Source organism: Budorcas taxicolor, chromosome 8 (assembly GCF_023091745.1).
Source record: "Budorcas taxicolor isolate Tak-1 chromosome 8, Takin1.1, whole genome shotgun sequence".
In the NCBI taxonomy this organism is placed as follows: Eukaryota; Metazoa; Chordata; class Mammalia; order Artiodactyla; family Bovidae; genus Budorcas; species Budorcas taxicolor.
In genome coordinates this window covers 83,984,900-84,010,602 of record NC_068917.1, presented here as the reverse complement: position 1 = coordinate 84,010,602, position 25,703 = coordinate 83,984,900, and the positions used below count along the sequence as shown (strand labels likewise).

General features: G+C 41.8%; 1 protein-coding gene across 1 annotated transcript in view; it reads right to left on the bottom strand.

Moving 5' to 3' along the window:
• The window catches only part of AOPEP (aminopeptidase O (putative)), a 415,716-nt gene that overhangs the window by 282,704 nt on the left and 107,309 nt on the right, over positions 1-25,703 (bottom strand). The window contains exons 4-5 of the mRNA XM_052644727.1: positions 19,652-19,805; positions 12,120-12,365 (exon numbers count right to left, since the gene is read on the bottom strand). Coding sequence (XP_052500687.1) covers positions 12,120-12,365; positions 19,652-19,805 — 400 coding nt within the window. The remainder of the gene's footprint in view (positions 1-12,119; positions 12,366-19,651; positions 19,806-25,703) is intronic.

Here is a 25,703-nt window from a genome sequence, read left to right as displayed (position 1 = left end):
ACTTAGTCTGGGTTCTGGGCTGTAAATGTCAGAAACACAGCTCAACAACCTTAGGCCAAGAAACGATCATAGACCCATGGGAAGGGCAGGTCACACAAGTGAACACCAGTTCTCTCTTATATTTCTGCTTCTCTTACTTTCTCTGAGACCCAGTCCCCCTGGTGATTGGAAGCTTAGTCCAGTTGCCCTCACATCAGATTCTTCTCACCCGACTCTACATTCCAACTGGGAAATCCCAGGGAATGGCTTGTGCCAAAAGTTAAATAACAAGATCCCAACACAGAGGGGCCCCTAGGGCAGGGACTGTGAGGGGTACAGGGTGTGCATCCCTGGAGGGTGGTACTGCCTTGGCCTAGGAGCGTTCCCGAGGTCTGAGGAGGATGGGTGATTAGCACTGATCTTCCTCTCAGATTCTGAGTCTCATTTCAGGGGGATGTCTAGAGGACCAGCAGAGGCACCTCTGGGAGCTCACCGAACGGCAGACCACATGGCTGGTGCAGGCAGCATTGGAGAGGTAAATATCTAGATGCGGGCCTATTTCCTTTCAGACACTGGAGAAAGTATTACAGGATAGTAAGATGTACATTTGTTCTTGAGAACAAACACCCTCCCTCTCATCTCTACGTTTAGAAATATAGTAATGGTTACCTTCAACAACACTGAGCCTTCGACATGGACGCCAAGGAAGAGGGATTCCCTGCAAAAAGAGCCAGCATCTGTATCCTCAGATTGCCTGAAACTATTAAGCACTGGTAGGCATGAGGCTGAATCCAACTGGATTCCTTCATCTGTCCATTCACTCTCCTCATCCCAACTTCCAGACATCATGATGTAGGGCCTCAGAAGGCCCAAGAAAAACTCAAAGTTTAAAAAAGACAAAATTCAAATAGATGTCGCAGAGATGACCCTTGACCACACAGGAAAGGTCAGAATTGTTCCCAAAGAGGTCTGTCTCCCCAGATACCACTTGATCTGAGAAAGTACTTTGCCTGCCCCCACCCCAACCCTGGGGATCTGGTTACCAGAGCAGGCACAGGGGCACAGGGTCTGGAGACTGGCAGGTTTTCTGGGTCCCATTTCCTGTGGTGGCCTGGGGACTGGGGCCTGAGCCCCCCTACCAGGCAATGTGCCTTGCTGAGCTCTGGGGTCCATAATCTCCTGATTGCTTGCAGCTCTGCAAGGAGATATCAAAGCCAAGAAGAAATGGTTTGATGCCAAGCAGAGAGGTTGAAAGAACAGGGAAGACAGACTGGGGGTGGAGGGAATCTGGAGGGGTTTGGGGGAGAGCCTGGGGCGGGGAGGGTTAGGCCAAGGAAGAAGAGAAATCAGAATTAAATGAAAACAGCATTTGTAGCTGGGCCCCTCTCAGTAAAGTCCTGCCATGCATGCATTAACCTTCCACCGATGAAAACAAAATCCAGGGACCTGGTGCCTGCCTGCTGGGGCACATAAAGCTGAAGGGATATAATATCTTCCAGGTGGGTGTGCCCAGAAGCACACAAAGGTGCTTGACAGGTCGTTTAAAGCTGACTGTCAAGGTCAAAACAACACCACCTGCAGGTTAAACTGAAATGTCTTCATCCATCCCCCACCTCTGAGTTCTCTGTTGTTGTTTGTTTTAAACCAAAGCACAGTTTGAGCAGCAGACAAGCCTGACAACTGTTCAAACATATGTATGTGCAACTTATTAGCTTGCAAATGGAGATATCTGGAGGCTAAAAACAAGGCTGGGTGGGTGGGAGGGGACAAGTTAGCTGCTAACTTTGAGGGGCCTGAGCGGTAAATTGCCAGGCTGAAGGCAGCAGGCCTTCTTCTACGGAGCACACTCCTGATGCAATGTTTGGAAATGCTGTTTTGCATTGACAGTGCACAGAGCAGAGGTGGCTATTATGAAAGGAAGGGGCCCCTGCCCTTGAGATCTGTTTATTTTGCAATTAACTAGAGGTAAGAGAGGCCCCTTCTGAACCTCCTGCTTGCAGGCCTAACATTTAAACGCCTACTGCTGCCCAGGTGTCCAAGTACAAGAAAATTGCAGGCTTATGATCTAACTAGCTCTTATATCAAAAGGAAAATATACATGTATGTAAATTACTGAATGAAATTGAGTCACCCCCACTCCTGTTCAAAATAAAACTCAAACCTAATCAAATCAAAGAAGGTTAAGGCTCTAAGCCCCTCTGCAGGCAATTCTAAATCAGCCCCTTACTTTTCCAGAGAAGAGAACTAGGCTAGGGAGGCCCAGTCACTTGCTGGGGATTCCGGCCTGACACTGGGCTCAACTCCTGGGGAACACACCTTCCTTCTGAGTAACGAACAAGCAGGGGGCATCACCAAGGAATGTCCCCACCATCCTCTTTCTTCAGTCTAACATGCTCACCTGAGAGACGACAGCAGGGTGGAGAGTCTGTGAAAGATTCCCAAGAGATACTTATCTGTCCAGAGCTCCCCAAAAATAACACCTGCAGTCGAATCACCTGGGCAGACATGTTAACATTCCAGATACCGAGATAGCACCCCAAACCCACTGACTCAGAGTTTCTGTGATGGGGCCCAGGCAGCTGCAGAGATCCTAGGGCACTAGCCAACCCCGTGGTGTGCAGGAAGAAATGTCAGAACTTCCTTTCATCAATGTTTTTTCCTCATCCTCTTAAACTTCCATTTTTGAATGTATTTTATAGTTGTTGTCCTGTCACTAAGTCATGTTTTATAGTATATCCAATATACATATATATAATATATATATTTTACAGTATACTTAATATAGTATATGTATGTGTGAAGTTGCTCAGTTGTGTCTGACTCTTTGCGACCCCATGGACTGCAGCCTACCAAGTTCCTCTGTCCATGGGATTTTCCAGGCAAGAATACTGGAGTGGGTTGCCATTTCCTTCTCCAACCTAATATAGTAACACTGTACTAAATGTATATGACTTATAAATAAATATAAATATATGGAAGGGGTGATTGTTCAAAAATCAATGCATGATCAGAAAGGTGTGGGACTCCCAGCATTAAGTGTTGAGCCCGTCTTCTTCACTGCCCTAAAGCAAGGCCTCAGCTGCCACTGGCCACATGAAGGCTGGACTCCACAGCCAGTCGTGTCATGGGCTCCAAGATATTTCTTCCGCAGGAATCACTTTCTAAAGTGTGTTTTGAGAAGGTGGTTTCCCTGAGACCTGAAACAGCCCAATGAAATGTGCACTCTAAAGGGGGATCCCTTAGCAAGGTCTTGGAGGAATATTGCATATTCTGGCCTGGTCTTTGAGAGGCATATACATGCCAGGATATTAAGTCAGGATAATAAAGATATTAAAGGCTTTCTCAGAAGCCCTCCAGTAAAGACTCCCTTTTTACTTTGTTTAATCCACTCATTTCCTGAACTAATTAACCCACAGTTCCTTTTCCCACATTATTAACATTCCACAAAACTAGTCTTCTTGGAACCTAGGTAGAAAATCCTGATTTAGGCTAAAGATTTCATATTTCCTGGAGCCAGAGAATCATCAGCATTCATCACACCTGTCCACTGACATGAGTCTGCTGAATGAATCCTTGGCTTTGCCCATCCATCCCTTTCCAACTGCCAGCTTTCAGTAAGATGTTCAGAAATCGCACATGGCTGATAAAATCCAGAAACTGCAGCTGACTCACTCTGGGAGTAGGTGCTTGGGCTCTCAGAAGAGACTAACTTGAAAACTGTGCTGTGCCACGCTTAGTCGCTCAGTGGTGTCTGACTCTTTGCGACCCCATGGACTATAGCCCTCTGTCCATGGGGATTCTCCAGGCAACAATACTAGAACAGTTTGCCATGCCCTCCTCCAGGGGATCTTCTCAACCCAGTAACGGAACCCTTGTTTCCCACACTGCAGACCAATTCTTTACCGTCTGAGCCACCAGGGAAGCCCAAGAATACTGGACTGGGTAGCCTATCCCTTCTCCAGGGGATCTTCCTGACCCAGGAATTGAACCAGGGTCTCCTGCATTGCAGGCGGATTCTTTACCAGCTGAGCTACCAGGGAAGCCCAACTCGAACATGAGGGTCTGCCAACCACAGTCCCCATATCTCAGCAGGCTGGCCTCTAAGAAACAAAGGCCTGGTAGTGGGTCTCCAGGCTCACAAGAGCACCCCCAGCTCCTTGGCCAACCTAAGTTTTGGCCGGGGAGCCCAAGTATCACTCACACTATCTTGAAATGGAATTCCAACGTTTCCATTTGATGGTAAAGAGGGGAAGTAGTCATTTTCAGCACACTGACTGGGAACATGAAGGGCAGATTTGGTATTCCGTCTTTCCGGAACAATGTCTAGACTTTCTGAGGAGTCACCTCTATAAATAGCACAGTTAGTTAACCAAGAAATAAAACATTTCTACTTCAAGCTACTTCGAGCTCCACTCTGGGGTTAAATCAGGGTGGATTTTTGCAATGTACTCACAAATCCCACAAAGTAATCAGTTTGTTGTTTTTTTTTTAAAGTAATACATTTTTAAAGGTGAGCTTCCTCACAGCTTTGGCCTTTTAAAGTTACTGCTTCTTTTGAAGAAAAAGTAGCTGGGATATTCTTCCAATTATATTTTAGTGGGGAGTAAAGTGACAAGGAAATCTCTCACCTGCTTTATGCAAACAGGCCTACAGGGCTTGGACATGGTGGGTTCCAGCTGTACAATGGCTGTAGTATGACATAGGCAATGTTCCCTTGAGCAGGACTATTCATATACTGTGCTTTGCTTGAGAACTGTTTCCCAAGTTGGTGCTTTCCTCCAAAGGAGTCTAGCCTTAAGAGAAACACATACACCACTCCATGCCAAAGCACATGCCCAACACAGTCCAGAGACCGGGAGCGTGTGCCCACCCCGTGGATTGGCTTCAGGAGCGAGAACACACAAGACTGGGAATATTCCAACTCAGACAACTTTGCACATTCAATCCCATGCTTCTTTTTCACCCAAGGAGTGTATGTTCTATTCAGTAATGATGCTTCTGTAGAGAAATAACCAAAGGGAGGGAAAAAAAAAGTACGAGCCTTTTCTTTGCAATGGAAAAATGGAAAAGCTGGGCTTGACTGGCCATTTCAGGCTCAAGGGCTGGAAGAGATTAGGGGCCTATGATGACATCAATAGAGAGAGAAGATTACAAATGTAGGTAGAGGGGTGATTGCTTCAGGAAGGCCTTTCAAAGGCCTGACAACTTCTCTTGAAGGATGACCCCCGTGGTGCTCTCAGAGGTAAGACTGTCAGTCTATGAGTGTGGAGGACAGTTCAAAGAAAACAAAACACTTAAGCATAATCTTTCAGAGGGTGAGGAATCGTGGCATAATGATGATAAAATGCTGCTTCTGGATCTGACAAGCAGCACAGCTGTTTGATGGCAAGAAGAAGATTCTGGCTAAGCCAAAAGCTGTGAGCTCTCTCTGCCTATTGTTCCTCTCTAGAGAGAATCTGGCCCCAACACATGCACGTGATCCGGGAATTTGCTCGTACCCAGATTCTAAGGCTGCCTCAAAACAAGCCCATAGTGAATGCTGATTTTCAAGTAGACTCCAAGACACTGTGATTCTATAGGGGGACCTTGAAGCAAATACCTATATTTATAAGTATATTTATATCTATATTTATATTTATATATATATATATATAGAGAGAGAGAGAGAGAGGGTTACCGATGAGTCTTGCCTCAGTCTGAGCCCCAGGCTCTGAGAGCCATCCCAGGGTAAGGCCCTGTTACCTCTGTCTCTGATTTTCCAGCTGTAAGTGACTAGAGGACATCATATATGGTCCTGTACCTGCGCTGTAAAGAATGGAGCGTACGCACACCTTCTCCCTCCTGCCTCTTTCACTACAAACTGATTACGTCAAAACTAACCAGATAATCACAGTCAAGGGCTTCCAGAGTCCCAGAAGAACAATGTCTTATGAATACCCATTTCTATTTCAAGAAAGAAAAATGAAAGAAACAGAACGCATTAGAAGGGGAAAGCCCTTCTCCGTAAGGTAGGAGTAAAATAAAGTCAAACAATTTTCTCAAGAAGAAAAATAGAATCTCATCTCACCTCCCAGGGGACATGTGTATACACGTGTATGGCTGATTCATGTTGTACAGCAGAAACCAACACAATGCTGTAAAGCAATTATCCTCCACTTAAAAATAAATTAATTAAAAATAGAAAAAAGGAAGAAGAAAAGTAGAAATAGAAAACAAAGTGGAGAAATAAAGAAAGCGACAAAGGGAAAGCATTTGAGGGGGACTGAGCCCCCCTTGTATAGACCTGTGGACCTTGCTACCCACGATACACTCTGTTCATTGCTCCAGTGAACGGCAGGGGTGCCAGTAAACAAAGGATGAAAACTTTATAGGAAGAAAGGAGGGTATGAGCTGCTTTCTATCATTCACACCCACTTGTTTATAAAAGCAGAAGAGTTATACAGGGAAATGGGGGAAAGAAGTGCTCCTTCAAAATATTTTTTAAAACAATCCATGTAGAAAGAAGTTTAAGAATTTATTAAAGTCTGGGAAACAAATGATGACAATAACAAAGAATTAAAACCCACACATAGACCCCGAAATCCACAGCATATCAGAGAGAGCAGATGAGCTGGAAACCTTGGTGAGCCAAAAGGTGCGCTAATTTAGGGCTTGAAATCTGGTTCCCCATGGAAAGAATCACTACAGTTGCATCCTGGCCTTGAAATCAAGGGTCACAAGTCCCTGAAATTTATCGGAGGGTCGTTTAAAAGTATGGCAGTTTTTAGTTTAGGGGATTCAAAAATTCAACTGGAAGCTAACAAAGAACAAGTAAAGAAAAATTCCCCAAACTGTGAAACCTTGCTACTTAAGATAATGACAAAAATTTATGACTGCTTCCTTCCCCAATAGAAAGGAGCACAATTAGAAGGCTGAAAACAACAGGCCCTTTGTACCAGCACGTTATGTTTTGCTTCTTCTATTACACATTGGCTGGGAGATAAGAATAAACAGGACAACACCCTGTCTAACCCCAGAAGGAGGGGGTGGAGGGAGAGCTGGTTGCATTCATTCTTGGGCATGTATGTGCACACCGTTTATTCGCAAATTGAGGCACTTAAGAAAATTGGGTATGCAACAGTCAGGAACTAGTACAAGCATTCAGAAGCCTTTTATTGCACAATCAAATCTTTTAAGAATAAGCCACGTGTAATAGGGAGCTTTATCATTTTTCTCTACTGTGAAGTGCACTGAGGATAGTTCAGTAATTGATCATTATTTCTCTGTGCTCTTTACTTATCAGTCCTATTTTTGTCCAGTCTTTGAAAACCTTAAAAATTAGGCTGAGAAAACATGTAAATAGTGCCTCCCTCCCTGTAACCTGTTTCATCAAAATAGAGCTTGCAAGGAATCAGCAAGCAGCCGCTGGGGCGAGTTGCCACTCTGGGCTCCGAGTGCTCTGATGCCTTCTCTGCGGAGAATTCTGCTCAAGAACAGCAGGTACTAAACCAAGTCTGGTTCCAAGCGGTTGGTCATGAGCCACCATAGCACCACTGGTCCCCAGAAAAGATGTGGCCTCCCTGGCAACTCTCTCCCTGTATACAGGACTGCCTGGAACCAGCGATCTCTGCTCAAGCTCCGCCCTTCCTTAGTGGCTCTTCCTCACTTTCCTCACGCGGGTTGCAGGTGGCTCAGGCGACCGAAGCCCTTCCGGACTCTGGCGTTTCCTGGGGCCCAAAGTATGTCTAAGGGAAGCCATGCTAGCCACACTGGCCTTCTTTCTGCTCCTCCAGCCCACTACAACGTCCCAGCGTGGGGCCTTCGGACTTGAACCTTCCTCAGTCTGAGTTGCTTTTCCACCAGATTATCACACGGCTGGCTCCTTACCATTCTTCAGTTTCCCTCTTTAAAGAAGCTTCTGCCTCCTCACTCTAACAATGCTTCTGGTCCCCAGTTATTCTATCACGTACTTGGATTTATTTTCTTCATAATACACAACTTAAAAAAAATGTGTTTTCATTTATTTGTATTGTCTTCAATTTCTTTCAACTTAAAAAAAATCTTTTTAATGTATTTGTTTTTTAATTGAAGGATAATCACTTTACAGAATTGTGTTTGTTTCTGCCAAACATCAACACGAATCAGCCAGAGGTATACATATGTCCCCGTCCTCTTGCACAGTACACATCTTAATTATTTGTTTTTATGCATACTATTTTCTCCCCTGACTAGAATGCAACTCCCATGATGATGGAGATCTCATCAACCTTTTTCATGCCAGTAGACTCAGCATCTTAAATCCTCCCTGGCACACAGTATGTGCTTCATAGAACTTTAAGAATGAATAAATGAATAAACAAGCAAATAAAGTCATGAACAAGACTATCTGGTACAGAACCAGTGGGGAAAAGGTCAAAGCAGAATTTGTCACCTATCATCAATCACTCTGCTTCCTTTTTTTTTTTCCAATATTTCAAGAGAAACCGGGGGTGAATGGTCTACATGTGGGTGGTGGAGTGGGGAAGTACAGCCTCTAGGAGATGGCTCTTTCATGTGATGCTCCAAACATAAAACCACTCTGAAATGATAAGCAGAAGATCCTTCAAAACCAAACAGAGGAGGGGAAAAAAAAAAAGAACGTATTTGGGTGTTAGCAAGGTAGTTCTGCCAACCTAATTACAACCTGTGACATGTAATTGTGAACTGCTGAAAGACAAATGGTGAAGCTAAGCATTTATTACAAACATACACAGAGGTAAGACAGAGGTGTTAATTTTGAGGCAACTGTCATAAATCTGATTCCAGGATATTATTCCATTAACATTATTATTATTATAACAAAGAGTGTAAGCAGGATGACGAGTTCCTTTCATGTATTTCTCAATTCCTAGGAAATTAGGCTTACTAGTCAATACCCAGCTGAGACATCTGAGAAAACACAAGGCACAATGAAAATGGCAGAATGCTAATTATACCAACAAGAAGAGAGTTGTTCTATACATTAGAGACTCATTTAAAATGCATTCTTATCTTCACGTAGACACCATATTACTCAACCCAAGAAAGGTACACTCCAGGGCTCCTTATATGGCAGATTCAGCCTTCATAGGAAAGCAAAAGTAAAATGAAACAAAAACAGCAAGCCCACACTTCCTAAACGAGAAAAGAATGGGAATAAGACTGTCAATAGTGTCTTAAAGGCAAACTAGTCATTTTTGTCAAAACCGGAATATCTCCTCTGGAATAGTGATTCAGAAAAGGGGGAGGAGTTACTATGTTACAGGTCCTATTATATTAAACAGTAATAAAAATCATGAAGTGCAGTACTGATAAATGTTCTAGTTTTACTGCTATGTTTGAAAAGCACTCCAAATTCTAAAATGTTGTGTATTATTTACTTCCTTATAAATTGACTTGTCATTATCATACATTTAAATAATACAAATGTATTTTTTTTTATCCATACTGAAATACCAAAATCAGGCTCAAAAACAGACTCAGAGAGGAAAATTTATTCATACAAATTATGATATGTAATATATAAAATACAGTGAAATCATTATGGGTATCATCCAAAAGTTTTAAATGCTCTTTAAAATGGTTATTAATAATTTATTCATTTTAGTTCATATGGGACTGTTTAAAGTCATCTAGCAAAAAAGAATATGAAATTAGTATAAAATGTTATTCATTCAGATTAAGACCAAGTCACTAAAGAAGTCCAGAGGTATGGAATTTATGATCTTGCATACATGTTTATAAAGTGTGGACTCAGGAAAGAACCATTTAATTTACCAAGAAATCCTTTGATCTCCAGTGTATTACAACTAATAGAACAACGGCAAATTTCAGTGGAGATGTCTTTTTGAATGGCTCCTACGAGACTTGAGATTTCTCTACTCCTATTTAGGGTACAGAATTGACCTGCAAGACTGTCATTTTTGTTCCAGTTTGTTTTACACAGCCCCAAGCAAAGCCTTGACCATAAATAAGGCAATGGGGCCCCAGGAGCCAGCTGAGTCATAAACCCTACTCAGTCACATGTGGCTCAAGGTGTTGGGATCCCAAGAGAGTTAAGCCAAGCAAGTGGAATCAATTTAGGTCAGAGTCAGGAAAAACAGTGTCTCCCCACCCCCAACTGGCAGTGTAAGACACCACAATCCCCCCTCCACTGTTCAAATACAGGGAGTGGTAACTAAGCCCAGGAAAACATCTAGACCAGGGCAGACTATTTCCACAGTCTAAAAAGAAGGAAAAAAATGATATTTGACAACCAACCACAAATTTTTAAATGTACGGTTCTCCTGTTTTTGAGCATAAAAGCAGTCTTGTTCCTACTCAGTTATTATCACCATCACAGCTTTTGACATTTGTACCCAGTACCATTTGGCCATAGGATACTTAGGCTTATTACTTTAAAGAAACAGATTTAAGCATGTTTAAATCAATTTAATATTGCAAAAAGCAGCAAACATACAGCCTACCTGCCTGGGCAGGCAAACTTAAAAAGAAAAGCTTTATAGATTGGCCTACAGGTCAACAAATTCTGGTTTTGGCAGACTGATGTCAGGAAGGAGTTGCAGAAAATAAGTTTCTCTGTATGAAAACTACTTGGCCTCTAGTTCCCTCAGGTCAGAACTTGGAACTGTTAGCAAACATGCCCTGAAAAACTGCAACTCTCATAAAGTGCTAAAAACTTCCAAATAAATGCAGTCCCTCAAAACTGTGTACAAATAAGAAACATTTAATGAACAACCCTTCCTTTGCCAATAATTCCACTCAAATTAAGTCCAGCAGACTCTTCAAAGGGACCAAGGAAGCCCCCTTGTTAAGACAAATTCTATATATAGACAGCTGAGACAATTACATGAGGCACATAACCAAATATACATAATTATCCTAGTTTTTACATTCCCATTATCTTCATGAATACAGGATAAAAATCAGTCTAAATGACCTTCTCAGACCTCCTCAAGGATTAAGACTAGCCAGCTAGCTTTTTAAAAGTGTACATGTGTAGCACAGATCAAAGGCAAATGTTCTGGTCAGTACTTCTCTACTGATGGGTTTTACTAAGAATGTGTGCAGCTTTCAGGGAAAACACCACAAATGACAGCTGTTCAAAAGCATGGAAATTAATTGGCAGCAGGAATTTCCTTGACTAATAGGGAAAAACTTAAAGTCACATGTTTTGATGAGCTTATTTTTCCCATCCTTAGTCAAGCATATTCACTTGTTAATGATTAAGATTTTCAAACGGAAATATAACCAAGAAAAGCCTGAGTACATAACCAAGTAAAATGCTGAGTAAAACACAGCTCCCTATGACTGAATGAACAACAGCATTAATGAATGGATTTTAGGCATAAATTACACACAGGGAAAGGTTCAACTTGCAGGTCTTGATTTTCCATATGAACTAAATTGGGATGACAATAAGGATAATACAGTATATTTATTATATTAAAAAATAGTAGCAAGACAAGTGACCCCCTTGAACCTCCCCTAGTAAGCCATCTGCTCTGAGCTGTTTTTCTAGCAGTGGTGATAGATTTACACTGATCCATCCACAGTCTCTCTGACACAGGGGCTCTCAAGTTGTTGCCCTTGTGACCAGTGGTGAGAATGGATGAGACAGCTGGACAGGATTACGCGGCAGCCTGTGCCCTAGAACCAAGTTGTGTTGACTCTGCCTAGAGCTATGACCTTGGGCTCATTAGCATTACGCTCTTACCGCCTAAGCTAACTAGCCACTGATTAGCCACGATCCAACATACGCCACTCTGGGAGCACAATGTGTTCTCAATCACAGCAACAATGTGAGTTGTTATTTTCAAGGCAACGGAATTGAGCCCATGACATGCAAAGGCTCATGCATGGTGGAGTGTACACACACTGTCCCTCAAGGCAGCAATGAGATGGCCCTTCCAATCTATCAAATGACTGCTCTGACAGCTCAGAGAAAGCAAGAAATAGTCAAAGAATTTCCAGGAATCTCCCTGGTGGTCCAGCAGTTAAGACTGTGCTTCCACTGCCAGGGGTGTGGGTTCAATCCCTGGTCTGAGAACTAAGATCCTGCGTGCCACTCGTGCCAAAATTTAGAAGAAGAAAAAAAAAAATTCCAAAGCATGTTCTCCAGGCACCACAACAGAATAACATACCTGGCCATCCCTAGACTTGAAAAGTTGGCAGGGACAATGAGTATATCCAGCCTGGAGAATGGGTGTGTTCCCAGGACAGAGTGTGCTGCAGAGAGGCAAGGAGGGATTAGCGGCAGAAGGGTCTCCTGGCAGACCCTCTTCAGGCACGCTGGAGCAAAGACCCGATGAGGAATGATCTTCTGGGTGGTGGCAGAAGCATTCTGGAAGCGGCAGGGATATTCCATGTGACCACAAACGCCAACATACCTGGGAGCAACACGAGATAAATAGATACATTTTATGGTAAATTAGGTTTATTCCTCTTTCCATGGAGATGAGGTACTTACACAGACATAGACAACTTCCAGGAGACAGTGGTTCTAATGGACTCTTAAGCAAAATAGTTCATTTGAGTTCTTGTCTTGTTTATTTCTATAGAGTGGTGAAAAAATTACAGATCAAAACACTTATCAAAGTGCTGAATTGATTATCTTCAATCTAAGCTAAGTGGAAGTAGTAAAATCTTGTTTTAGAATAAACAGGGAGAATCTCTAAGATTCAAAACAACAAAACAATCCCCTAGCAAAATAAAAAAGCAATTCCTATCCTTAGAAACGTGCTTGTCAAATGTCACTGTGGGAAAAATCTTCTCCAGTTCAGAATAATTTGCAACTTAGAAACGAAGAAACAGTGCAACCAAGTTAAAGATCCCACTCTGAAATGTCCTAGAATGAAAGATGCAGACTTGGTGATGGATCCTGTGAAACAAATCACAATGCCGTTTCAAGCTTTTCAAAAGAATATAATCCATTTCACTGAAAAGTAACCTACAATAACTGTTCTTTATGAAGGCCCTCAAAAGTTTTGCTGTTAAGGAATACAGAAGCACTTTGATACAACAATTTCCCCAATCCACTTTCAATACAAATTTAACTGAATCAATCTTTTAAGGAAACAGATCAGAGCCCAGCCCACACCATCTGACCACTGCAGCAAAGGTGGAGCCGGAAAAGAATTCCTAGAACCTGACTCAGAGGCCTCAAGAGAACATATCTACCCAAAGACCCAACATCAAAGGAAACTATCTTTTCACCTGCTAACACAGCCTTTATTCAAACAGAATGGGAAGTCCCTCTAATTTGAAACTGCAAATTATAATTCTAACTGTAGGTACTTCTTCATAATGAATATTGAAACACCTTAAAATGCTGGCACATCCCAATATAGACAGACTACACCAATAACTCCTTTCTACGTGCTTAAAGTGCCGTTCACCCATCCGAGGCTAGCACTGCCCAAGAAGATCCACATCGCCATGGAGATAAGCCTCACCCTCCGCCAGCCTGGGACACAGAACACAGCTTCCTGCACCAATGACATTTTACCACAGGTTAGGGTAAGAGAAGTGGGTGGAGACCCATAAAAACTTCTGAGAGGATAAAGTGACAGGAAGAACTTCATTACTGTCATTGAACATTAGTCAAAGTCTCTGGATTAATAATCTTGCTTTACAGAGAGAGTGAGTAGAAATGCCTTCTGGCAAACATCTAACTGAAAAGGCTGCAATTGTCCACCTAATAACAAATACTGTGTCGGTACATCAATTCAATCAAAAGTTAGAGAATAGTCTGGGGTAGCCAAAGGTACACCCCAAAAAGCTACTTTGTTAGAAAGATAAAAGGGGTGAGTTAAATTTTCTCTGGACAGGAATGACACTAGCCAAGGTAATGAAGGTCATTCCAGTTGTGTGAATTACCACTGTTCTTCATAATCAAAGCCTGAGAGAATGTGCAGGACTTTAAGGCAATCTAGCTATAATCAAACTAAGTGAGACCATAAGACTCCCAATAAAAATGGAAACGGCATCAGGGGAGCCACACATGTGTTCCTGCTGAGGGGCGGGGGCGGCTCAGGAGACCGAGGCTTCAGAGGCTGGTCTCAGGCTGGCTAACTGACCTGAGTCAGGCAGCTCAGTGTCTGGGGCCTCTTTTTCCTAATCTCTAACACTCTCTCACACAAGTGGCTGCTGGGGGAGGGGAGGAGTTGATTGGAAGGGGATGTGAGGGAACTCAGGGGGTTGATAGAAGTTCTCTGTCTGGTTTAGGGCACATACAATCGTCAAAAGCTCATCAGGCCAAATACTTAGAATCTGTGCACTTTGTTGTATGTTAATTATGCTTTAATTAAAAGCAAACAGAAAATCGAAAACAGTTTCTAAGATTTCTTCTGGCACTGCGATTCCATGACAACCCACCAAAGGAGCCCCTTTCACGCATCAGCCATGTTCCTGAAATGATGAAGTAATATTGTACTTTTATAAGGTCATGAATAGTCTCCCACAGAAGCAATATTAACCCAAGATGCCATATCTTCCTTTCACACTAACCTTCAGTTATTAGTCTCCGTGTATGTGCCTGCTCCAATACATTCTCAATATCACCAACAAATCAAGCATTTGCAAATACCAGTTCATTGTGTCCAGACTTTTATCAGAGTAAATATTTTAATAGTACATATTATTAATAATGCCTGATGGTTAATTAATAAATAATCTATAATACTAAGTAAGAATAATAAGCAATAATAAGTCCTACTGCAACTGCTACTGAACATTCACTAGGTGCCAAGCACTGTTCTGAACACTTTATATGCATTATCCCAACTAATGCACACAGCATCCTGAAGGGTAAGAACTACTCTTTTCATCACACTGAGTCATCATAAGCTCCTCTCTGCTGACCCTCCTGCTCCACATACTTCATGATTCTTCTTGAATAAATTAGGATCCTGGATTTTTCTCAAAGCTGAGCTCAGCTGGTCTGTGGTTCTCTGGCTTCCTACTCTTCCTTGTATTGATAGTACTAGTGCCCATTAATGTTGCCAGGAGCAGGAAGAACTGGTGAAATATATGTTAGACTGGTAAATGATGGGAAGCTAATCACTGGTTCCCTCTCACACAATTGCTAGGCTAAAATTATTTTATAAGAGGTCTTTCCAAAGAGTAAGAATGACCATGTTTTACTCATAATCACAAAGGTGAAAACTGTCAAGAAGCTCTTCTTTAGCCTAATCTCTTATTTCAAGAAGGTGCTGTACTAGAACCACTTGACACAAATGTTTTCCTACCACAGGTTCAAAGGGATTGCTAGAAAAGTCTCCCCTGGAAAGCATATCCTTTACTGCTCACAAGCCCCTTCCTCAGTTCAACCTGACAACTTAGTAAATATTTCCAGTATCTTTGCTCTATTCAAGGCACCTCAAAGGATGCTGCTATGTACACACATGAATAAATTTCCAACCCTATCTTTGAGGAGCTTACAGTTTTCTTGGGAGAAAAAAAAATTTTAATTCTGAAAGTTACAGTGACATAGGTTACACAATTTATTAACATATTATAGCAAACAGCTTAGATGCTTGCTTACCATAAAAATCACAAGTGTTCAAAATGCCACCACCAGCCCCCAGTGAATTGTCGACAGTGATGTTAATGTAAACTGCAATGTAGGAGTGTCTGGAAGCTGGATGCTTTTTCTCAGGGTATTTAGTGCACTGCAGAGAAAACTGAGATGTGTACAGTAAGAGACAGAAAGCCGAAATATCTTGAGAGAGCAAGGGCTGGAGAAATCAAACCAAGGCAGGAAGATATGAAAAGGTTTGCTCACAGTGAAGGATGTAATGGAAACTGGCATTTTTCCTATGACTTATATATGTTTATATTGTACATATTATAAATATATTATATATTATACATATTATATGTGTGTGTGTGTGTGTGTGTGTGTGTGTGTGTGTGACCTGCTCAGTCGTGTCCGACTCTTTTGTGACCCCATGGACTGTACCCTGCCAGGCTCCTCTGTCCATGGAATTTTTCAGGCAAGGATACTGGAGGGGTTGCCATTTCCTTCTCCAGGAGATCTTCCTGACCCAGGAATCGAACCCAGATCTCCTGCATTGAAGGCAGATTCTTTACCGTCTGAGCTACTAGGGAAAGCCTATATATATATATATATGTAATTCCTTCTTTTCCAGACTCTCAAGAGAGATAGAAACAGATCGTCCACAAGGGAATTTTCATCACCTTTGCAGCTCTAAAGAAGACCTCTTCCTGCACCAAGTTGTCCCTTCTCTAGGATGAACAACCTCAATGCCTTTTCTTCTTCGTGTTGCCTGCCTTCCTCGCATTTAATTATTTTTGTTGAGTCCTCTGGACTTTATCCAAGTTTCCATGTTGTGCTTAAACTGAATGGCCCCCAAGTGAAGACAATATTTTAACAAAGGCCTTGAGAGGTTAAACATAACAAAAATTCCCCTGTGGCTGGAGAAGGTTATACTGCAGCCAAATAAAATTGATAAACTTTCAGAAGTTTACCTAAGTGCCTTTTAACTAATGCATTTGCTCACCTAGAATAGGCTAGAGCATGCATGGAGCTGGAGTTGGAAGAGGGAACATTCCTCACATAATTTAGGCCACATGAACAGTGATCAAAAGTTCAGTGACCAATACTTTGGCTAAGTTTCTGAGACGCAGATGAAACTTCAAGCAAATGCAAGCCTGTGGTGTATAAAGTCCCTGTAAAAGTTACATTTACATGAGTTGAACTGGTGGTCTTGGGGAGGTTTGAAATAGAAAGGGTAGGGTGGGGCGGGGGGTGGGGCAGAGATGCTGAGGGAGGCAAGGGGACCAGATGTGAATATAACCAAAAACACCACTGTAGTTGGCACTTTAGAGCACCTTTGCTGGCAAACTTAGCATGGAGCCAAAGATTTAATGGATAAAAACACAAAGCCACCCTTTGATGACTAAAGACAGCATACATGGAGCACGCAGCCAGGGAAGGATTAAGCAAATGAAAGCTATTATTTTATCAGCAGTATATTTCTGATGGACAGGCACAGTGATAAATGGAGGGAAAACTTAGTCATAGCATGTCGGACACAGAGGGAGTGTGGGAGGGACTCCATTCCACGGGCCTGTGTTTCCATACAAGGACGTGCTTCCCCAGAGTGGCAACTCTGACCTCTCTCCACAGCTGATGGGGTTGGCGTGCCTCTTTGGGCTTTCTCCTTTTCAATCTGCTTGCCCACAGAGTGGTTACTTTTTGGCTGTTAGGCAATCTGTGTGCATCTGTCTTGTGGAGGCTGGCAGAGGTCCACCTGGGTGGATAACTGGGTGGGTGCGTATATTTGTCCAATTTGGAAACGAAGTATTAGAATGTCCACTGAGACTATGCATCCGAGCACCCCCTCAGTCCAGCTTCTGTCAACAATAAAGGCTTTATTTTGCTTTCCTTCTGTCTGTTTCTCAATTGGTTCTAAACACAGGAGGACAAAAGAGGAATCAAAATTACCCCTTCCCCTAAACCCCAGGAGGAATTTCAGATATCATCTCTTTCCAGAATCTCCACTTGGTCTGTCCATATCCTGCTCCCATCACAGCTATAGATGTAAGAAGAATGAAAAGCCATTGCAGCTACTTCTGCAATGACCGCTGCCCGCTCTCCTCCTGTGTGTCTCTGGGAATATGGCTAGAAGGACAAAGTAACAAAGTTCTATCTGTGCTTTCTCCTCGTTTCCTAAGGCACACATTTCCTGATGCACACCTCCCCTAAGAGTCAATGAGCCCTGAGGGTGTAGATGAAGAGCACAGTGCTTCTTCACCACAAAGAATCTGAGAACCCTGAACAAAGACTTTCTTCTACAGAGAAGGGAAGTATGGCCTGCCCAAAGAGACATAACCAATAGAAATGGCTCCTTCAGCTTCAAAGGCAATGCTCTCAACTTCTGTTTTCTGTTCTAACATGACAGATTCCAATCAATAACAGTGGGAAGGTAGATCAGACTCCAGGTGAGGTGTGGATGTTACATGTAGCCTTTAAAAGTCCCCAGGCAAGGTTCTGAATCACCTCTCTAGGGGGTCAAGCTGAGATGTGAATCCATGTGTTGTAACTCAATAAGGATATGGACATGAAGTTGCTGTCTGAAGCTTCTGTATCTTTATGTAAAAAAAGGAGATAATAAAGCCTATCAGTCTAATAGGCTTATCCTCAGGACTAACTGAGATGACATTTAGATCAAGACCTTCTCTGACTGCAACACCCAGTAGCTTCTGTATCAGTTCAGGATAGGCTAAGATATGCTGCAGTAACAAATAACCCCGAAGTTTCAGTGCTTAATGGAAAAAAAGGTTATTTGTCAGTCATACCAAGTGTGCTATAAATCCAAGTAATTCTCCAGGGCACCTGTCCTCCTTGCTCAGAAATCTGGGCTTCATGAAACTGCAGAGTAAGGCCTACTCTGTGATCTCAGTAACAGAGGAAGAGAGGACCAGAGGGCAGCACAGGCGATTAAATGTTCCCATGTGAGAATAAGACATGTCATTTCCATTCACAATGTTCTTCCCTGAAGAGTACATACATAAAACCCAATAAACAATCTAGGATCCTCCATAGAGCTCAGGGCAGACAGTCCTGACAGACAAGTTACTGAGCAGGAAGTAGAAATTTCTTCCCTTCCTCCAAAAAAGCAAATGTGGACAATAAGACATGCCTATGTTAATAGAGGCCTCAGTGGCTTTATCTCCTAAGGGTACCAACTACTACTGTCCCTGTGGTAAGAATGAAAGTAACATAGCAAAATAAAACCCAAACAAGAGGAATTTCACTAAGAGCATATCTTAGTTGGTTTTCAAGGATGAAATGAGCATCTGTATCATTGCTCTTCGCTGAAAGGTACTGACTTAGTGAATTTGTGTCAATAGGAAGAAAAGATTAAACTGAGGTGGGTGTCAAGGTCACCCTGGAACAAAGCATGATGCAACAATGTATAATGAGCAAGCACACTTCTGTGCCTCTTATGTGCATTCTCCTTCCTTTTGGCTCTGAAAACTAGATATAGCTGAAAGCCCAGGGAGGAGGCTACAAGTGAATATCCAAAGGCCCACACTAATTTTTAAAAGCTTTGATTTTCTCTGATCCATCCTGAAAAAGAAGAAATTGCTACTGAAGTTAACAGAGCCCTGACCTAGCAAGATTCTCATAACCTCTCATAGCCTTCTGACAGCTTCCTCGTGTCCTGAGCTCCAAGGAGGCTGACTCTCCCGACTGAGGGAGGGCAGCCCCCACAAGCGCATGGCTGATAACAGGCAAGGAATCAAAACAGCAAAGTGGCCCACAAAGTAATCCATCAGACAAGCACCTTCTTTCCATTCAGTTGTGCTTTTGAAAAAATAAGTACTGAAAACCAAAGTTAGAAGATGTAGAAGGAGATAAAGTATTGAATCTGACGATTCTGTTGACTTAATGAAACACATAAAAATATTTCACCTGACTATCCAGAGGATCTCATATATAGTTCTCTTTCTTTCTGCATAAACACTATGCCCACATTTCTGCCTCTCAACTCTCTTTTGCTCCCAGTAGGGTTTTTCCTGCTTTGATTAATCATATTTTGGTTTAGTTTCTCAGCAGGAATGACTCACATTCCCAGTGCTTGGAATAAATGCATCATACTGCTCCCTCAAGTGTTTGTTTTTCAGCAAGTTCCCAAGTACAAACCTGAAATCAGCTTCAGAAGGTGAGAAGGATCTCTCTGTTGCCAGATCATTTGATGAGCAGATCTCCGGCTTCATTTCTGTCCAGGATCCCACTGCAATCGTGAAGGTGGAAGCTGGCATTGGCATGGTGATGTAGTAATGCCAACTTGAGTAGCCTACAAAGAGAAAGAGAAAAACATAATGAGGCCAATGCATGGTCCTGGACTTTACTCTGTATTTTTTCTCTTTAGGCACTTGAAGAGCTTGTGTGCTAAGTTGAGATGAGCTAATTCTTGGAGGTGGGGCATTATTCTAGGTCTCAGCAATAGAGAGATGATAGATTCAGCATAGCCAAGAAAATTTGGATCTCTTCCATGGATCAGTTTGAAGCCCTTCAAGTGAGGCTATAAATAAAGGGTTGAGGTGGTCACTAATAGCTACAAACACATAAGGACAGAGGTTGTATGCTACTAAGGAGTCAAGAACATATCTTATCCATATTGCCAGCACAGTACTTGGCATAAAAAAGAAGATGCTATGTTGAATGAATGAATAAATGACCATTTCTGTGCTTCCAAACTACTTTGTCTAAATTCGATTCAGGTCACTCTAAAGTGGATATAGCAAAAAAGAAAAAGAAAGACTAGGAAGGAAAGTATATGGGTTTTAGCACCAACCCTGAAACTACTTATTTATGGAAGTTCAGGTCTTGTCTCTCATCCTTTTTATCTGTTAATATATTGGGGTAGTCCCCTTTCCTCATCAAGCAGATGAAAAACAGAGCTTGAGAGGTTCAGGCAAGCCAAGGACTCCCAGCTAGTTTGTAACAGGGTTGGAATTTGTAGCTGGAGCTCCCTACCACAGCCAAAAGTGTACCCCCTCCACTTAGTCCAAACCATAGCGAAGGCTCTTACCAAAGGAACAAATGATTGATAACTTATAACATTATGCTTCTTTTTTTCTTGTAAGATGAGGAAATGATCTTAATGTTACTGAAATCTAAAAGTATCATTCAACCTGACTTAATGTAATATTTTTTTCCTGAGCATGTGTTATAAATTAGTGGGGTTATCTTTAGGGAATCTAGTATCACCTCACATTATGGAACACAGTGCTTCACTCTTCATGTTTCCATAGTGGGAGCTACCGCTACAGTAACACTCCCAACCTCTCTTTCGGCCCCTTGCTAACTCCTTTTGAGGAGCTAGTCTTCTCTTTCTTATTTTAAGTTGCTGAGGGTTAAACACTCATAGAATGGCCTGTTGTCGTCCAGTTTGGTCAATTGGTGGATAAAGTCAAATTCAGAGTAGAAATATTAACAGGCCTACATTGACCAGCAGACTTTTAATGACGTTTTTCAAAGTGCTTTACCAGTAAAAATCAGTAATAAAGATTGGATTTTGCTCTCCATGTACTTGGATTTTTAAAATCTCAACTAATCTGATATTACTTTGCCAACAAAGCTCTGTCTAGTCAAGGCTATGGTTTTTCCAGTAGTCCTGTATGGATGCAAGAGTTGGACTGTGAAGAAAGCTGAGCGCCAAAGAATTGATGCTTTTGAACTGTGGTGTTGGAGAAGACTCTTGAGAGTCCCTTGGAGTGCAAGGAGATCCAACCAGTCCATCCTAAAGGAGACCAGTTCTGGGTGCTCATTATAAGGACTGATGCTGAGGCTGAAACTCCAATACTTTGGCCACCTCATGCGAAGAACTGACTCACTGGAAAAGACCCTGATGCTGGGAGGGATTGGGGGCAAGAGGAGAAGGGGATAACAGAGGATGAGATGGCTGGATGGCATCACCGACTCGATGCACAAGAGTTTGGGTGAACTCTGGGAGTTGGTGATGGATAGGGAGGCCTGGTGTGCTGAGCTTCATGGGGTCACAAAGAGTCGGACACAACTGAGCGACTGAACTGACCTGAACTGAATCTGAACTTTGGAAGATTGGAGGGGTCATTATTTATTACCCTCTGCAACTGACAGTTTAGATAGAAAGAAGTACATTTCTGATAAAAATCAAAATTTTAAATAGGAAACAAAAACTTAAACTTAGGACAAAATGAACATGTCTCAAGTTTGAATAAACAAGATATGCTATCAAGTTTGGAAATCAATAGAGGAGATATCTGAAGAAGGAATACAGAAGGGCACGCTGCTGGAAACCCTTTACAGAGGCAGCCATTGTCTCAAACTTACTTGTAAGTTTGATACTGGTTCTGCAAAGAGTGGCTACTCTTGAGATCACTTTCTCCACAGCTGACTAAGAAGCTGAAGGCAGGCTCCTCTTTAAAGAGAACCAAATCCAGTGATGCTGGAGACAATCTGATGATATGCATAGCTTCTCCTGGGCTTGAAGAAAAACCACAGCTGTAAAAACGAATGGCTGCCATGATCCCAGGCCACTAAGAGGAAGGTAGAGACAATCCCAGCAGGCGTGACCAAAGCCTGACATGGATCTGACATGACATGCTGTACTGAGTCTTCATCCCTAATTTTCCTGCTTTCCCACACCTGCCTCATTCTCTGCAACCTGACGCTTCCCCCACAGTTGCTCCACTGAAGAACTTCAATTTGGACTGGACAACACAATGAGAGCTGGCATAAGTTGGCGGATGGGGAGGAGGAGATACGAGAAGAGGAAAGAAGGTATGGGAAAAGAGTGAAATATCCTAGATTTTGAATATCCTAGGTTTAAAAGAGAAATTTCGAATAACAATCCTCTCTGGATCACAGGGCTGTGGTCTGGTCATTCTATCTGTGAAACCTATTTTGGAGTGTTGTTGAACATGGGCTGTTGAACCTTTCTTTCAAAAACTTCAGCTCCTTGGTGCGGGGAGAGGTTCAGTAAATAAACAGCAACAGCGAGTCTTGCAAGTAAAAATGGAAGATTGAATACATATCTGATAAAGAGTTAATATCCAAAATATATAAGGAACTCACACAACTCGATAGCAAAAAAACATATAATCCTTATTTAAAAAATGGGTAGCGGAACTAGGTTGCTTTCTCCCAAAATCCAATTAAAGGACAGTAAAAGGATTTTTTTTTAAAGGCATAAACCAAAAAGAACAAGGAGAATAAAATAGGAGACAATTACCCACAAAATACTGGAAGGCAGAATGCAGGTGGTAAAAGAGGAAAATGACATGGCAGCTCTGAATCCTAAGTCAGCTGGGAGAAAGACAAGATTCACCTCATTTTATCCCCCAGATCCTCCCAAAAGGCTGTGAGTAGAGGTGCTAAACTAAGCAGGATGGGTCGGATGACTCAGAAGGGCTCAGATCCCTGGGTGGCCACCCTTGCTCCTCACACCTGGGCCACCTGTCTCCCCACCCCCCAGCCCCGCCAATACATACCAGCAAATAACTGGAGGTTTATCTTCCAGAGAATAAAAGAGAGGGTCTTTGAAGGTAGAATGGCATAGTTGAAGCAAATGAATGGGATTAAATGAACAAATGCATATCAGATGCTGAGACCACCAGCCTTAGGTGTGTGCTGTGCTTAGTAACTCAGTCGCGTCTGACTCTCTGCAGCCCCATGGACTGTAGGCCACCAAGCTCCTCTGTCCATGGAATTTTCCAGGCAAGAATACTGGAATGGGTTGCAATCTCCTACTCCAGGGGATCTTCCTGACTCAGGGATCGAACCTGTGTCTCTTGCATTTCCTGCTTTGGCAGGCAGATTCTTGACCATTACCACCAGTCATTTCCCCTTATTTGACAACCAAGTTTTTACCTCCAGGCAGGAAAATGAAGAAACCTGACAAGCCCAAGAGAGACAACCAAGGATACTGAAATTGGAGGTTTCCTATGATTTGTCTATGATGAAACTTACAGATGACAAGGCCTATGCACTCACTCAGTGCTCCAATTACATTTTAGTCCCCTACCCCCACATGCCTACAGACAAATCAAGGACCTTCAAGCATCTTTAGAAAGCCCCTAATGCAAAACAGAGAGACAAAACCAAAAAGAAGCAAGCAACTTGGAGGACAGTGAACATCCTAGGAGAAAAAACTTCAAAACACACCAAACAGATACATAATGAAAGTTCAGAGAATTTATTGCAGTAGAGAATTAAAAAAACACGAGAGAAGGAAAGAAAAATCCAATAATAGGAGTGAGATGGAATATAAAGCTGAAATCTCCTCAGAAATAAAAGAGACAATCTAATATCCAAGTAGCAGAAGCTCCAGAAAAAGACATCAGAGAAAATAGAAGGAAGAAAACTGTCGGTTAAAAACTTTGAGAAAATTTCCCCAAATTTCAGAGACCATGAGTTTTCAGACTGAAAGGGCACACAATATCCAGAACATCCGGTACAAGTCCACCTACATTATGATACATCATTATGAAATTTAGAACCCTGAGGATAAAGGCAAGATCTTACAAGCTTCCCCAAAGAGAGAGAAAACAAAAATCACTTACAATAGGGACATTTTCAGACACGTAAAGTTTTTTTAAAAAAATTGCCTCCCACACATTCTGTTTTCTGGAATCTACAAGAGCACGTAAATTATGCTTCAGAAGGAGGTAGTAAACCAGTAAGAGGAGCATAGATGATCCAACATAAGAGAGACGCAAAGGGAACCTGTAGAATAATGGAGAAAGGCATTCCCAGGAACCAGCTGTGCACCCAGTAGAGAGTGTAACGTGCCCTGCAGGGCAGAGTATATGGCCCCAGGAGAGACTGCTTCAGGAAGATGGAACTGAGAGAAAATCTGATGTATCTGAGCATCTGTAAAGATTTAAACAACTTTTTAAAGAATCTTGGGGTTGGCAAATAACGTAGAAAACCAAGCAAAAGAGAACAGATAATAAGGTTATTATCAATTCCATGAAAAACTAGCATGTAATATAGAAATAATAATATAATCAAAGTTGCACTAACAAACATAGATATAACAATATGTGATGAACATTGATCTAATCAAAGTTATGATATTAATTATATTGTGAAGATAAAGTTTTGGGAAGGAGGCACGTGTGTGATGGAGTGGGTAGAGCCTGCAGGAGAATACCAAATCCTTATCTGCCATAGTGTGAAAACCAAGGCTGAACAGTCAAGCTTCTTACTGAATATTATGAACATATGTATCAAGCAATCAAATAAAAAAGAAGATAATTTTTGAAGTAAGAAAAATATGCTGGAAGTACTGAGGACTGCTATTTTGGGAAGGGAGTATAATAAGCCCAACTGAACTATTTGACTCTTTAAATTTGTGTATTAAAAAAATTTTTTTTAATAACACAATTGGTCAATTAAAAGAGAATCTTATCAGAAAAAGAACAACATTTTTGGTTCTGAGATACTATTAAAATGATAAAATATAACTCAGAAGAGGCAATTTCGCAATAAGGAGTAGGCATTATTCTACTAAGAAATCCTTTAAGAAAAAATACTGGTAATGACTTTTTGATATAAGAGCAAAAGCAAAAAGAAATAGGGGGAACTACATCAAGCTAAAAATATTCTACATAGCAAAAGAAATCAGCAGTGGAATGAAAGGGAAATCTACTGAATGAGAGAAAGTATTTGCAAACCACACATCTGATAAGGAGTTAATATCTAAAATACGCAAGGAACTCATGTGACACAATAGCAAGAAGGCATCTAACTCCTACTTTTAAAATGGGTAAAAGACCTAAATAGACATTTTTCCAAAGAAGTAACTCAAATGGCCAAGAAGTAGACAAAAAGGTGCTCAGCATCAGCAATCATCAGGGAAATGCAAATTAAAACCACAGTGAGGCATCACCTCACCTATTAGAATAACTGTTTCCACAAAGCCAAGAGATAAGTGCTGGCGAAGATGGGGAGAAAAAGGAACGCTTGTGCAATGTTGAGGCGAATATAAAATGGTGTGGCCACTATGGAAAACATTATGGAGGTTCCTAAAAAATTTTTTTAAAAATAGAATTCCTCATGATCCAGCAATGTCACCTCTGGGTATATACCTGAAGGAAATGAAATCACTCTCTCAAAGATATCTGCACCCCATGTTCATTACAGAATTATTCAGAATAGCCAATAGCCAAGATAGGGAAACAATCTAAGCCCCAAATGGTAGATA